Raw genomic sequence first — 16,474 nt, 5'->3', positions numbered from 1 at the left:
TTACTCTTGTTCCCTTCGGAAGCAAATTTATCATTTATGTAGCATATTTTAATATCAATTTACATACATTTTAATGTAGAAATAATTAAAATTAATTTAATTCAATTAATTTTATATTAATATTAAATAATTAAGTTAATGTTAATAGAATAAAATTTCTTATATCGTCATCTGTAAAAAGAGAAATAAAAAAAATAATGCAGAAACATGCCCGATTTTCAATAAGTAAAGATACAGTTTTGCATGTTCTATTATGGTGTACGACGTACAGTACGTGACCATTTCAATGTGCAAACTATTAAGAAAGCCATAAATACATGAAAAGTTTCGGTACTTTGGTCCTGTATGAATTCGGGTAGTCCTTAGCTGGGTTACAAGCAAGACGCCAGATGTGCAGGGAAAAGATAGCGAGAAACACCACATTCATAGTGTTTCATTCCCTCTTTTGTTGCTGAGAGTAGAGTGGGAAGTCTATAGACGGGTAGGGTAAATAAAGTTCATAAAATGTCTGTACTGGAAAAAAAATGTGAAAGGCGATTACCATGTGTCATTTACAAACTCTGAGATTTTTCAGCTATAGTGTGATACGCAATTCGTTTGAATTTTATGTTTTCTTCTGTATTTTTTTGAAGGACCACAAGGGCAGACCTCGAGGACCAAAGGTGGTCCGCGGACCATAGTTTGAGAAACGATGCTCTGAGGCATACTGACCCAAGCTGAACGAAAACTGGGTGCCTTTTGCTAAAAATTTAGCACCGGTTCCAAACTTGAACCAATCTCTAGATCTTACAGAGGAGGAGATAACTCAAATCTTTGAAACAGTCACCGAGCAAAATGAATGACGAGTGAAAATTCTGGAATTGATCAAGACTAGACAGCTACAACTCATATGAGTTAAAGGATAGCATAAAATGTCCAGGAGACTAACTCGCAGATGAAAGAACTCCGAAAACTTTTTTTTGCTACTGCTACTGCTAGCATAAATTATATGAAAAGGCATAGGCTACTTCCTAATAAAGCATAGCTTACACAGATTGCGCGAGAAAATCGATGTTTTGTATTGTGCGTAAAAAGAGAGGTAAGAAACTACATAATATAGTCTACTAAGAATTGTTTTTATTTTTATATGTTTTATTTGTAAATCGTCGGATTGCTTGTGTACCAAGCATTTTATCATATTATATTATGCTGTGTAGTTGTATTCGTTTTAATCTCGTAAGCAATGGTTGTATTATTGTTTGTTCCACGGCATCTTGGACGTATCAACGCACTGTGCATTCAGTAGTATCTAGTTTTCAAGAGCTGTTTTCCATTCATTTTGCTGAAAGCCTGGTAATACTTTTGAAATAAGCTACTTTTTTCTTGCTGAATACTGATTCTAGTTATTAAGTTTCCGTTGATAAGTACGAGGAATTACGAATTTTTGGTGTTTGATATTGGGCCAGTCTTCGATATCGCCCCATCCCATACACGGGACTGGCGTCTGATTTCAGTTTCTTTATGGGTTAGATGGGTTAAATAAGGGGATAACTAAGTGATATTAAGCCGAGGTATGTGACAAGATTAGTGGGTTAGTTGAAGGGATTATTAAGTGGTATGAGATCCACGAAATGTGTATTGTGAGAAGCTATCAAAGTTTCGACCAATTCATATTTCTGTGTGGAACAGATTTGGTATGTCTCCGCATTTGTGTTAATATATGTTTGAACATGTTATAAGGAAATGTAATTTATTTAAAGGTTAATATAGTGTATCCACCAGCCATTGAACGAATAGGCTATTGCACACTTTTATCACTGCCAATATGGCGCTATAAACCAATTTTCAACACTTTTATCACAACCACAACACATTTAAATTCTTATTGTACTATATTGTATATACATATATAATGTAATGACTAGACACCTAATCTAACCTAGTCCACACCTGTGGAGTAACGGTCAGCGCGTCTGACTGCGAAACCAGGTGGCCCGGGTTCGATTCCCGGTCGGGGCAAGTTACCTGGTTGAGGTTTTTTTCCGGGGTTTTCCCTCAACCCAATATGAGCAAATGCTGGGTAACTTTCGATGTTGGACCCCGGACTCATTTCACCGGCATTATCACCTTCATCTCATTCAGACGCTAATGATAAAGTGTCGTAAAATAACTACTAAAAAAAATCTAACCTAACCTAACCTGTCACATAATACACAATAATAATTGAAATGTGTTGTGATTATGATAAAAGTATTGAAAGCTGGTTTATAGCGCCACATTGGCAGTGATAAAAGTGTGCAATATTCTTTCAGTGGCTGGTGGATACTCTATATTGATCCTGTAAACAATTACCAGAAGATAAAAAGAGAAATTATTATGTGCGGTATGATTTCTGGGAAGAGATTCTGTACTTTTACAATATTTATGTGACGTCACCTGCGACGACAGTATTGCCCCAACTTAAATCAAGCTCTCCTCGCGAGCAACGTGAACTGGATGCTCTTACAGGAGAGGAATTATTGAGGAATATCATTTAGCGCATGAGAAATATGTGTGATCAGATCCACAAGTCACTAATACCGATAATATGCATTCGTCATATCACAGTCCACAAATGAATGTCAGTTTGTTTCAAAGCTCTCTTTCAGTTGTGATGGACGTAATCAAGACAGAACCAGAGGTTGATCCGTTGGCTATACAATCAAATGGCGCCAGAGATTTTTTATTAGAAGTAAGTATAAAAAAAAAAGATATGACAATGTAGGCATATCATGTACAGTAACTCAAAAGTTTCCGACTACTAATTCGCAGTCGGATGAATAGATACGACTATACTATGTAGATTCAAAGTTGCAAGTTCTAATTGTCACATCATAACATCTTAGAAATGCACTTAACGTGTTTGAGATAAATTAGGTTAGAAATACTGCTTTCCATTTGCAGGACTATGTGTTCAGTAAACATGTGCAGTTAAATGTTTCCTGCGAGTGAATTCAGTAGAGGAAAATTGTTCATATGGCACTTCCTGAGACAATGACAAAGAAATACTGACATTGAGGCTGTATTTTAAGTTACATTTCAACAGACGATTTCATTGCCACGGAATGGTTAACTCCGAAAAAAATTGTAATCTTGATACAAATTTTATTGAAGAATATATCAAGCATGAAGATCCTCAGAAATTATCCTTTGTCTGAAATGACGCTTTACCATGCTTTTTCACCAAGTTTTGTCTGTGCAAACTCTCCACGCTTATTTATAACTCTTGCATGTTTCACTTTTTTAACTATAGAGAAAGTTTCTTTCTCTATAGGTACGTCTTGCTTCTTTGGCCAGATCCATGATCTCTCAGTATGTATGTATGTATGTATTTATTCACACTGCAAATGGGTATATACCCGGTGGCAGTGGTAACTAATTACACTCAATAATGATAATAAAAAATACGATTAATAATAAATTAATAATACTAATAATAATAATAATAATAATAATAATAACAACAACAACAGGGAGCATCCTAAATTAAATGAAGCACTAACACTTAAAATAACATTTAAAGTAAATCCAATTTTTATCTTAACCCTGAGTTCGAACTGAAACCCGCGAGTATGATATGTTCATACCTGCACAAGTACCTTTCAGCACTACACTCATTTCGCTGACAACTCACTCACTGCACTGGAACTACGACACATTTCACTGATTCTATCTTGATTTCACTAACACTTCAAAAACATTTCACTGTTCAAATACTTTGCACTGCCACTATAAACTATAAAACTTCACTGACAGGAACACGTTTCACTTGCACAGCACACTTCACTGACACGACATACTTCTTCACTTACACAACACACTTCCCTGACACAACATAATTCTTCACTGATACAACACTTCAATAACAACATATCATTTACACCCTTTAAATACTGTGTATAATTATCGTCTATTAGTAAGGTCCTTAAGTCTATTTTTAAATACATTTTTGGTTGTTGGTAAAGCCTTTAGTAAGTCTGCAGGTAAAGCATTCCAATCTCTGATAGTACGATTGAGAAAAGAAAACTTTCCAGTGTCCGTCCTCTGTCTTCTTTCCCTCAATTTATATGAGTGGTCGTTCCTTGAAGAGTAATTTGGCGGCTGCAACCTATTTTTTATTTCTCTCCAGGCCAACATAAGAAACAAATGACGATTGAAGTTATTCTTTCAATTAACATGGTTGAACTGTCTCCTTATGGGAACATGTAGATTTTTATTTTAAAGTGCTGTATATCCATGTCTTCAAGACTGTGCTATGTATTTTAACTTGCAGAAATGTATTTTTTATGCAAACAATTTTTTTATATATAAGACCAATTGACATGGAGTGACCCTAAACAGCATTGTAGAAGTTTATGATGGTTGTATCTTCTGTAGGAAGAAAATTTACTGGATCAGCACATGACTGGGATAAAATCGGAATATGAGATCAAAGTTGAGGAAGCTCCTGAGTCAGTTCATTTTCCCTTGCTGAAGAGTGAAGCTGAGGTGAGTCGACCTCACGGTCACTATGTGTATACAGCTCTGCCTGCTGTGTGTTGTGCTCTATGAGTGTGTGATTTGAACATTTCGGTGTGCTATTGGCCATTTATTTCTTTGTTCCAATATATCCTGTATTCGAACAGTTATTTTGACTTAAGTTTTCGGATTCGAAAAGAAAAATAATTTAATTCTAATAAGTTTGGTGCCTCAGATTGGAACCTTGAATATACAGTGTCATGACCACCGTACGGATTTCAGTGCTAAAATTTGTATTTTGATATATTAGCTTCCCTACTTATTATAGAAGAAAATGTCAAAGTTTTTTTATACCATTAAAAACAATTTTTGGCTGGGGATAAAAAATCCAAACAATAATATAAAATACTCCTGCCACAGAAACTGCACTAATTTTTAGGTTTGTTCCAGCATGGTTCAGAATCGCAGATGGTTTAATCTGAAGGTAAGGTTAAAATGCTTCGAGACTGGGCAGGTTAAAAAAAAAATAAGAAAAATAATAATAATGGCTTTATTTAACCTGGCAGAGTTAAGGCCGTAAGGCCTTCTCTTACACTCAACCAGGATTAAAACTTGCTTACAAATTTGAACATAAAACTGGATCAGAATTGAGTAATTACATACTGATACATAATGAGATCAAAAGAGGTAGTTACATAAAATTTACCTCATAAAATAAAAATAAACATAGTGAAATACATATTAATTTGTTAGAATCAAATACGAATCACATAAAAACAAGCCGATAATCCAATAAAAAAGAAAAATGTACACAGTGAAAATAAAAATAAACACATTAGTATACATATTAGTATTAGATTACAATTAAGTAGGATTTACATAATTAAACCAGAGACCGACAATTGAATAAAATGTACACGAAAAATAGGTTAATAATAAAAAACAACAACACAGTGGGATACATATTGGCGTTAAGTGATAAATAAACACGATTTAGATAATAAAAATAACAAAAAAATAAAAATAAATACAGTGGAACACATTTGCAATACGTTAGGTCTGGCAACTCATCATAAGATATTTTTCTAAGTTACATTTAAAGGAAATTAAAGTTCGGCAGCCCTTGACTTCAGGCGGCAGAGAATTCCAGTGACGAGAAGTAGCAACAGTGAAAGATGAAGAATAAAGAGATGATGTGTGCAGTGGTATTTCTAGCGTGTTATCATATTGTGACCGAGTATTTAAGTAAGAGGAAGTAGAGGTGTGCAAAATTCGGTATAAGAGAGAAAGGGAATGTAACTTTCTCCTCTCATTTAACCTGAGCCACAATAATTTATCGAAAGAAGGCGAAATGTGATCGTAGTAGCGGACATTACAAATGAAACGAACACACGCATTATGAACACGTTGCAGTTTCTGGGATAAATCCACCCTGAGATCACTGAATAAAGCGTCACAATAATCGAAATGAGGCATAATAAGAGTCTGTACAAGCGTCTGCTTTAATTTAGCTGGATAGTGATACAATCTTTTTAACGAGTCAAGAGTGGAAAACACTTTCTTGCATGAGTGTTTGATATGCGTGTCCCAGGTAAGGTTAGATTCAAAATGAACTCCCAGGTTTTTTTACAGTTGAACTGAATGTAATGATCGCTTTATTCAGAGTCACAGGAGGAAGGTTCAGCTTATTAATATCGGGGATTAATCTTTTATTCGAAAATAAGATGGCCTGTGATTTATCTGTATTTAAGTTAAGTCCTAATTGTTGAGACCAAGGTGAAACGGATTCGAGATCTTTATTGAGTCTATTAATGCAGTCACTTAGTCTATCAGGATTGGCGGAAATGTATAATTGAACGTCATCTGCAATATTTAAATGACTTGGCGATATCGTTAATATAGAGACAGAAAAGCAATGGACCCAATACCGAACCCTGGGGAAATCCTGACTCTACTGTCTGCCAGGAGGAGAACCGATTATTAAAGACAACACGCTGCTGCCGGCCATTGAGGTAGGAGTGCATCCAGGTGATAACGCTGTCAGAAAAATTTAACACACTAAGTCAAACGCTTTGCTATAATCCAATAAAATTAATATTGTTGCTAGTCGTTTATCCATAGCCTGTCGTATATCCTCAGTTAAATTCAATAAAGCAGAGGAAGTGCTATGCCCGCTTCTAAATCCAGATTGGAAGGGGTCGATAATATTAAATTCAATCAGATATTTGCTTAATTGCTTATGGAGAATACGTTCAAGAGCCTTTGACAGAACGGGAAGAATGCAGATTGACCGATAGACTTTAGGAGATGTAGGTGTGTTTACTTTAGGTGTTGGACGCACTAAAGCCGTTTTCCAAAGATTTGGGTAGGTAGACGTAATGATGGAGGAATTAAAAATATGTGTTATCACAGGAAGCACGATATTGATTAATTTATTAATAAAAACCATGTTTATGTTGTCAGAGCCTTGCGCTGTAGATCTAGTGTTTATAAGAGCCTGCCTAACTTCTATGTCTGTAATATTACTTAATTCTGGCTTTTAAGGAACCCGTAGGTTCATTGCCGCCCTCACATAAGCCCGCCATTGGTCCCTATCCTGAGCAAGATTAATCCAGTCTCTACCATCATATCCTACCTCCCTCAAATCCATTTTAATATTATCTTCCCATCTACGTCTCGGCCTCCCCAAAGGTCTTTTTCCCTCCGGCCTCCCAACTAACACTCTATATGCATTTCTGGATTCGCCCATACGTGCTACATGTCCTGCCCATCTCAAACGTCTGGATTTAATGTTCCTAATTATGTCAGGTGAAGAATACAATGCGTGCAGTTCTGTGTTGTGTAACTTTCTCCATTCTCCTGTAACTTCATCCCTCTTAGCCCCAAATATTTTCCTAAGCACCTTATTCTCAAACACCCTTAACCTATGTTCCTCTCTCAAAGTCAGAGTCCAAGTTTCAGAAACATACAGAAGAACTGGTAATATAACTGTCTTATAAATTCTAACTTTCGGGCTTTTTTATTGCAGACCGGATAACTAAAGCTTCTCAACCGAATAATAATAGACATTTCCCATATTTATTCTGCGTTTGATTTCCTCCCGAATGTATGTCTGTAATATTAGAGAAGAGAAACTTTTCGCTAGCAGGAAGAGGAATGTCTAAGAGAGTATTAATGGTGTTAAGTTTTTGTTGTTTGTCAGGTTGTGAGGTGGGTGTTGAAGTAAAGAACTGATTAAGTTTATCAAGTGATATGTTTGGGATTTCAGTTTCTGTAGTTTTACTTCCTATTCCCATGTCACGTAAATGCTTCCAAAGATGCCGTGGGGTAATGGAGGGGTCGACAGGACTGAGAGCATGACGGCGTTTGGCATTTCTAATACTTTGCGTTGTTCTGTTCCTAATTTTTTTATAGTTGTAAAAATTTTCCTCAGATTTATGTCTATACTTGCTGTAGGCAGCGTCACGTGACGCCATGAGGTTACGTATGTTATCAGTCGTCCATGGAGCAGGGCGATGAGTGGCGCGTCTTTTCCTTAATGGTGCATGTTTATCAAACAATTGCATCACCATGTTATTAAAAGCTGTCAATTTTTCATCAACAGTGACTAAGTTAAATATTGTATGCCATGGCAATTCCATAGCGTCGGAAATTAATTGATCGTCGTCGACATGTTTTAGATCTCTGTATGTAATGAATTTCGCTGCAGCTTTCGGACACTGGAGAGAATACTCTGCGAATATTAATTCGTGCGCGGAAATTCCAGGAACAGGCAACTGCCCTGATGTTACAATTCTATCAGGATTGTTTGTAATAGTTAGATCTATTAGAGTTTCAGTAGTAGCTGTGTGATGGGTGGGGTTAAGGGGAAGGATTTTTAAGTTAAACGCTTCCAACATGTTACACAGCTTCCAACATGAGTGATTTGGAAGGTGATAGCGATATATTTATGACGAATTCAGTTTGGAAGATGAATATAATTTTAATATGAGGAGAAATTCCCAAGTCAATGAAAGAAGTGTTCAAGAATCGTTTCAACAACTTCAAAGCCTGAAGTAATTCTGACACCATACACAACTGGCGCATGTGTCGAAAGAAGTTCGGTATTAGTTCCGAATTGCTTCCTGGAACAAACCTTTTAATACATGCTAATCATAATGCGCCATGGATTAGTAAAAACAACTGAATGCAAAGACATAAATGTTTATGGTTAATTTATTAATCTGAGAAAATATATTCCATGAAAAAAAAAGTTCAAATTATTAAATGATACTGGAAACATTGCACGTAGAGAATGCAACAAGATATGAAACATGCAGCTAGCAAATGTCAGACGAGAGTTTTATAATAGACTTGGTTATTGTTTAGCAGCAAATAGAGGTCTATTTGAACATTTATTGTGATTTACTAATTTGGCCTGAAATATTGCATACATTGGCATTTTCATTGTTAATCTGTAAAAGAAATGAATTCACATTGATGTCACATTCATTTGTTTCGTCTTTAAATTTTATCATAACTGGTTGGATCCTAACCATTTTGTTTTAAGCACAAATATCAGTTATCCATGACCTAGTGTAATCAAGTTTTCATTAAAGATGGTTATAATTACTTTTTATTTTTAAATAATTCCAAACACTAATAATCAAAACATTAATTTGACAAAACATTTGGATTCAGAATTTATTCTCTAGAAAAGTCTTTAATGACATTTTCTTCTATAATAATTAGGGGAGCCAATACCGATAATACAAAATATAAATTTATCATTGAAATCCCTGCGGTACATGATCCAAGTGACCAGCTAGTAGCCTGTAGAGAAAATTATGCCTACAATCATGGTTCCGTCTTTATTTTAACATTATTCTTTTTTAAGCCTCGATTCAGTTCCATTTGTAGTATACAATAATTTTATATGCTAAATCTGTGTTTTACTGAGTTTTCTTCTTCAGAAAGAGTCACGTGATTTGACCAGAGTGAATCGGGACTTGTCACTGCAAGTGAAGACAGAGGGAGCTGAAGCCAGGCCCAAGAGGTGAGTGTGTGTGTTACACTTCACTTCATTGAGGGCGAAGGGTATTCACAACTGATCCACGAACACGATCATGCTATTATTTGTCTACACTCCACCCGAAATATTCTTGAAGTTGAACAGTAACTTTAGAATCTTGTATCCAGTAGTATAGAGCTATTCAAAAGTAAATTCCCATTTTGAAACAGCTGTATCACCTGTCCCATTCCGAGGCTTATTGTAGGAATTCGTAACAAGCTGTTTTTTACGGTGATGGGTTGTTAACCCTTCGCCCAACCCCCAAGCTGGAGGACCACCCCTTATCGGCTGTCCACGACTGCTTATTCAATATATTCGCAGCTACCCTCCATATCTGGAGGCCGTCTCCTCTATCTGCAACCTGAGGACGCGCCATGCCGTGGTGATAGGGACCCACCATACATGTTATGTCTCGTGACCAGAATATTGTACGAAATGGAAATATAAAAATTGGAGATTTATCCTTCCAAGAGGTGGAAAAATTCAAATATCTTGGAGCAACAGTAACAAATATAAATGACACTCGGGAGGAAATTAAACGTACAATAAATATGGGAAATGCGTGTTATTATTCAGTTGAGAAGCTTTTATCATCCAGTCTGCTGTCAAAAAATCTGAAAGTTAGAATTTATAAAACAGTTATATTACCGGTTCTTCTATGTGGTTGTGAAACTTGGACTCTCACTCTGAGAGAGGAACATAGGTTAAGGGTGTTTGAGAATAAGGTGCTTAGGAAAATATTTGGGGCTAAGCGGGATGAAGTTACAGGAGAATGGAGAAAGTTACACAACACAGAACTGCACGCATTGTATTCTTCACCTGACATAATTAGGAACATTAAATCCAGACGTTTGAGATGGGCAGAGCATGTAGCACGTATGGGCGAATCCAGAAATGCATATAGAGTGTTAGTTGGGAGACCGGAGGAAAAAAGACCTTTAGGGAGGCCGAGACGTAGATGGGAGGATAATATTAAAATGGATTTGAGGGAGGTGGGGTATGATGATAGAGACTGGATTAATCTTGCACAGGATAGGGACCGCTGGCGGGCTTATGTGAGGGCGGCAATGAACCTTCAGGTTCCTTAAAAGCCATTTGTAAGTAAGTAAGTATGTATCACCTGTACATATCAGCAGATACCATTATCCACAATATTCTCAAAGGTAGCAGTGCGTGATAACTGCGGAATCCCGGCCAAATAAGTCACTCAGCTGAGTGCAGTTGACACTAGACATATATGTATTTTTTTAGTTGGTTATTTAACGACGCTGTATCAACTAGGTCATTTAGCGTCGATGAGATTGGTGATAGCGAGATGATTTTTGGCGAGATGAGGCCGAGGATTCGCTATAGATTAACTTGCATTCACATTACGGCTGGGGAAAACCTGGGAAAAAACCCAAGCGGGGATCGAACCCGCTCCCGAACGCAACTTCAGACCGACAGGCAAGCGCCTTAACCGACTGAGCCACGCCGGTGGCTCTGGACATATACGTCAACATATATGCCTAACTTGGAATCAGGCCACAAAGGGAAACACTGAAGGAGGAGGGTTCGATCCGGTGGTGTGGATTGAATTCGGCGTAGCTCAGTGGTCAGAGCCCTTGGTACGTAGAACCAAGGACCCGGGTTCGATCTCCGGCGCCGGAGCGAATTTTTCTCCTCAGATATTAAATATTAAGATATCATTATTTTTAAAAGATTTGGCGTTTTGTTATCAATGTGTGTTTCATTGCTATGGTAACTGTGTCACGTTTGAATAAACAATTGTTGTTCAGAATACAGAGGGCTATTGTAGGAGAGTAATTTTAATAATTCTTACCTTTACAAGTTCGAATTGGCCTCCTTCAGTGCTATTACGAATGCAGTAGACTTATGCATATGCATTGAAAAGATATTGAACGATTGAAAAATGGATAGATGAGGCTCATTTCGAATTGAACGGAGGCTTTAACACTCATAATTGCAGGATATGGGCAGGAGATAACCCGAACACAATTATAGAGCAAGGATTACATGATATCCAGGTTACTGTCTGGTGTTGTTATTGTGCAACACATTTGGTGATCGTGTAATTAGTAGGCATTTTCCGAACAGTTGGCCTTCTAGGTCACCAGACATAAATCCAGCTGACTACTGGTTATGGGGTTATCTAAAAGAAAAGGTATTTCTTAGTGGACCTACCACACAGAAGGAACTGAAACAGTCCATATCCCATGTCGTCCACACCTGTGGCGTAACGGTTAGCGCGTCTAGCCTTGAAACCAGGTGGCCCGGGTTCGATTCCCGGTCGGGGCAAGTTACCTGGTTGAGGTTTTTTCCGGGATAACTTGGTGTTGGACCCCAGACTCATTTCACCGGCATTATCATCTTCATCTCATTCAGACGCTAAATAACCTAAGATGCTGATAAAGCGTCGTAAAATAACCTACTGTAATCAAAATATCGGATGTCATTCAAAACATCCCTAGGAATGTGCTTACTAACGCCGTTTATAGCATAGAAGAAAGACTATTTCTTATTGAACAACACGGTGGTGGTCATATTTAATTTTTTCGCCTTTTGTTAAAATTCCATTTCTTTACTACGAACAAATTGGTGTCTTTATTTTTGTGGAATATAAGAATTTGACAAACATATTACAATTTCAAAATGGGAACTTACTTTTGAATAACTTTATACTTTGAAAGGAGTGTATAATCTCTAACTGTGTCGTCTCCTTTCTATGATTAGTAACTAAAGAGTTTCATTTCCCACATTATGCAATAATAACCATAGCATAACTTTATACTTTGAAAGGACTGTATAATCTCTAACTGTGTCGTCTCCTTTCTATGATTAGTAACTAAAGAGTTTCATTTCCCACATTATGCAATAATAACCATAGCATAACTTTATACTTCGAAAGGACTGTATAATCTCTAACTGTGTCGTCTCCTTTCTATGATTAGTAACTAAAGAGTTTCATTTCCCACATTATGCAATAATAACCATAGCATAACTTTATACTTCGAAAGGACTGTATAATCTCTAACTGTGTCGTCTCCTTTCTATGATTAGTAACTAAAGAGTTTCATTTCCCACATTATGCAATAATAACCATAGCATAACTTTATACTTCGAAAGGACTGTATAATCTCTAACTGTGTCGTCTCCTTTCTATGATTAGTAACTAAAGAGTTTCATTTCCCACATTATGCAATAATAACCATAGCATAACTTTATACTTCGAAAGGACTGTATAATCTCTAACTGTGTCGTCTCCTTTCTATGATTAGTAACTAAAGAGTTTCATTTCCCACATTATGCAATAATAACCATAGCATTGTTCAACGATAAAAAAAATCATTAAAATCTTAGGAAACACTGAACTTGCTTATGAGAGGACGTAATGCTGCTCCCCAGACTTATAGTGAATTTTTATGACAGCTTTGAGGATCAAGAAATGACATCACAGTACTGCAGTATCACACAAGAAGGGGATGCGACACTGAAGCATAGTCCAGAGGATCAGACGTGGGGAAGTTCTGCTGACTGCAACGAACTGCCGTCTGACATGGAGGCTGGTGCCGTGTCATTCAGGTGTAATATCTGCGACAAGGATCTGTCAAATGACCGATCTTTGAGAAGGCATCTGCTAACCCATTCGGAACACAAGCCATTCAAGTGTGACGTCTGTAACAACTCCTTCACGACGAATAATAATCTGAAAGTCCATTACCGCCTGCACTCGGGCGAGAAGCGATTCAAGTGCGATGTGTGTGGAAAAGGCTTCTCTGAGAGAGCGAATTTGATGATTCACACATGTCAACATGCGGGCGAAAAGCAATTCAAGTGCAACGTGTGTGGCAAATGCTTCTCGCATTCAGGGAATCTGAGGAATCACGAAAGCCAGCACGCCAACGAGAAGTCGTTCAAATGCGGAAGCTGTGGGAAATGCTTCTCGCATATGAGAGACCTGCAGATCCATTCTCGCTCGCATTCAGCCACGAAGCCGTTCAAGTGTGACGTATGCGGCAGGAGTTTCTGGGAGCTGGCGCATCTCCAGTCGCATTCCATCAGTCATTCCGGGGAGAAGCCGTTCGCTTGTGTTGTGTGCGGCAAGTGTTTCTCCCACGCGAGTCATCTGAAGTCCCATTCGCGGACACATGCTGGCAAGAAGCCATAAAAGTGCGAATTCTGTGAATGTTTTTCACTTCGTGGAATTCTGAATGCGCATTTTCCCATACTTACTAGTGATAAAACATTATAATCAGATGCCTATAGGCTCATTCACAATGAAAATTAGACATAACGTAAGCGTTAACTTTAGAATATAAACGTTACGGTAAAATCAAGAAGTCATACCATCATTCACGATGGGAACATAAACATAACCGCAAACATACTTGGTAACCATGGAAACATAACAACGACGCCATTTCCTCATATTCTGTCGTATACTCCAGCGCTCCACGATTGTGTTCTGTTTGCAAATCACGTAAGCATAAGCATGAAAGTTTGGAGTTTGCAAACTTTCATGTTAACGTCTTACAGTAATGTTTACATCAATGCTTATGTGAATCATTGTGAATGATCCCATTTGATAGCCTGGGCGCAAACTTCTGTGTTTATGTTACGGTTATGTTTAATTTTCATTGTGAATGGGCCTTATTGAATGTGTTTTTGTCAACACGCGCGCTTTCAGAAATAATCGTATCGCTTCAAGTAAGTAGTAATTCTTTGGGTTAAATGAATAAGATTGAGTTCTCATCTAAGTGATTTATTGCAAACCTTTACGCACTATGGACAGTTATTGTCAAGTAACTATTTTATAAATATTTATAAAATAAGAATTTATTATGTACATCGGCATCATACTGACCATCGATATATATCTACAGAATATTATAGTATGTAAATTTAAGTCATTTGGGAAACTGAAATATTCTGAAACAGTTACAAACAATAAAAATAAAAAAGTGCAGTATGACTTGTTGCTCTTTCCAACGTTTTCATTTCTGAATATATTAAATGATTATCATGTTTTTATATTGTCAAAATAATAAGAATTCAGAATACACTGCTAATATTTACTGCAGTGGAACATGTCAGTGAATATTTTGTCCAATTTTCTGGGAGGGAACATGTTTACTGTATAAAAAAGCATACTTTTCACTCTCCAGTTTTTAAAAAATCAAAGAGCACAACACTGCACTCCTTCATAGCACCACTCAATCTTCGTGCAAATACCTCACACAGATTTTCCTGGAGCACTCCAAGCAAACAGGCACTCCACATCCAGAGCACGGATATGTGTTTTTTCTCTTTAAATGTAGAAACCACATTGCCTAGAAAGTCATACTTTTCCCTCCTTGTTTACATGTAGAGATGACAGTTATACCACACAACAGGTCGAAAAATTTAGAAAAATAACGAAAACTTGTATGTGAAATACACGGAGGCAACTACTATTGTACGTCTGTGAGACCGCTTCAAACAAACTGAACTGAATTCTCTCGAGATAACCTGCGTGACCTTCTCGTGATGCAGCCCTCGTCCGAACTGAAAGGTAGACAAAGCAATGGAGGAATTGGCTTGAAGATAAGATAAATATAGAAGGGGGAAAACATGGAGAATGTAGCAGACAGTCCACAGAGTTACCTCTGCTTGTCAGTAAATGCATATACCAATTTTAATTTCAATAACTGCTCGCTTTAAGTAGTAAGCCCGGGAAACTTGTAGTATTTACATAACGAATAGATGACCAGCTTACAGATTTCCCGTACTATGCACAAGTTTTTGTTTATATACAACAAAGAAATTAATGAATTGTGCGTCACTTGATTCTACATTAATTTTATTTGATAACACAATCTCAAGGGAAAAAATGGAACTCTCTGCATCAAAATCCACAGTTAATTCCCGATTTACCACGAAAATCGTCTGTAGCTGCATTTAGTTTGGCAACAGGCCATGATTGTTTGGCCAAACACCTGCATAGAATTGGAATATATCAGTCCCCTAACTGCCCATTGTGAAACTCAAACCAAGAAATGGATTCGGAACACCTCAAAATCTGTGCTTCATTGGCTGGTCATGATAATATTTTTGAAAAATATTGGAGTGCAAGAGGTCAAATGACTTTATTGTCAAACGCCTGGCATTAGAAAACAACAACATTAATTTTATTAGAGCTATAAGTTTGCCTCCTAAATTCAAATATTAATAATTCTTAATAATATACTTTCTGTTGTATTTGTTTTTCTTAACCTTAGATAGGAAAGCAGCGAGTTCATTCATAAACATGTACTCTTCCGCTAACTTAAGTATGTATAAGTAAGTGCAGTGTAAGACATAAAATAAACTTTATCAATGCAAGCAAGTGTCTGCTGGAAAAGTTAAGCATTTCCTGAATAAAGTAACCAGTGAGTACTCTGTAAAATCTGAACTGCGAGTTGTAACTAAGGTTTTATTTAATAAATGTTTCAAATAACTACAGAATTGGCAAGAAAAATTATTGATTCATATTCAGTTAACTGATTTTCTCTGTGGTATGCCTTAAAAGTTTTAATATACAGGTGTGAACAAACTTACAAACAATCTATTTGTGTTATAAATGTTTTATTCAGAGAAGACATGTCTGTTAGTTAAACAGTAGGCAGGAGGTGTATTATATTTGCCTTTGCTGAGATTAACTAAGGAATTATCTACGTTCCCACATTGGCTCTCGTTAAGATTGATCATGACTCTGTTAGTAATTAATTTCAAAGTGAAAATAGTATGAAATCTTAGGTGCATTTTTCTTGTTAACTATCCATATTTAACGTGTGTTGTTGTTTAGACAACCGTCTGAAGACAGGTCTGAACCTCACAAGTGATACCAACAAGACACCACTTATGAGGCAACTAGGCCAGGAGATAATGGGGTAGGGTGGGCAGTTCCTTTCTCCCTCCATTGCATACATC

The 16,474-nt window shown here is 36.9% G+C and overlaps 1 protein-coding gene across 2 annotated transcripts; it reads left to right on the top strand.

Annotated features, from left to right (window-relative positions):
- The first annotated feature begins 1,255 nt into the window (after positions 1-1,255).
- On the top strand, positions 1,256-16,009 carry LOC138691876 (zinc finger protein 239-like). 2 transcript variants are annotated; one of them, XM_069814443.1, is made up of 5 exons: positions 1,256-1,332; positions 2,617-2,710; positions 4,396-4,506; positions 9,429-9,511; positions 12,956-16,009. In XM_069814443.1, exons 2-5 carry the CDS (start codon positions 2,633-2,635, stop codon positions 13,692-13,694), a joined length of 1,011 nt encoding a protein of 336 aa, XP_069670544.1. In that variant the 5' UTR covers positions 1,256-1,332; positions 2,617-2,632; the 3' UTR covers positions 13,695-16,009. The 2 variants fall into 2 exon arrangements, with proteins under 2 accessions (XP_069670544.1, XP_069670543.1); XM_069814442.1 differs by lacking the exon at positions 1,256-1,332 and having other exon boundaries at positions 2,186-2,710.
- Positions 16,010-16,474: the final 465 nt, after the last annotated feature.

Source organism: Periplaneta americana, chromosome 16 (genome assembly GCF_040183065.1).
Source record: "Periplaneta americana isolate PAMFEO1 chromosome 16, P.americana_PAMFEO1_priV1, whole genome shotgun sequence".
Classification (NCBI taxonomy): Eukaryota; Metazoa; Arthropoda; class Insecta; order Blattodea; family Blattidae; genus Periplaneta; species Periplaneta americana.
This window is presented reverse-complemented; position numbering and strand designations above follow the sequence as displayed.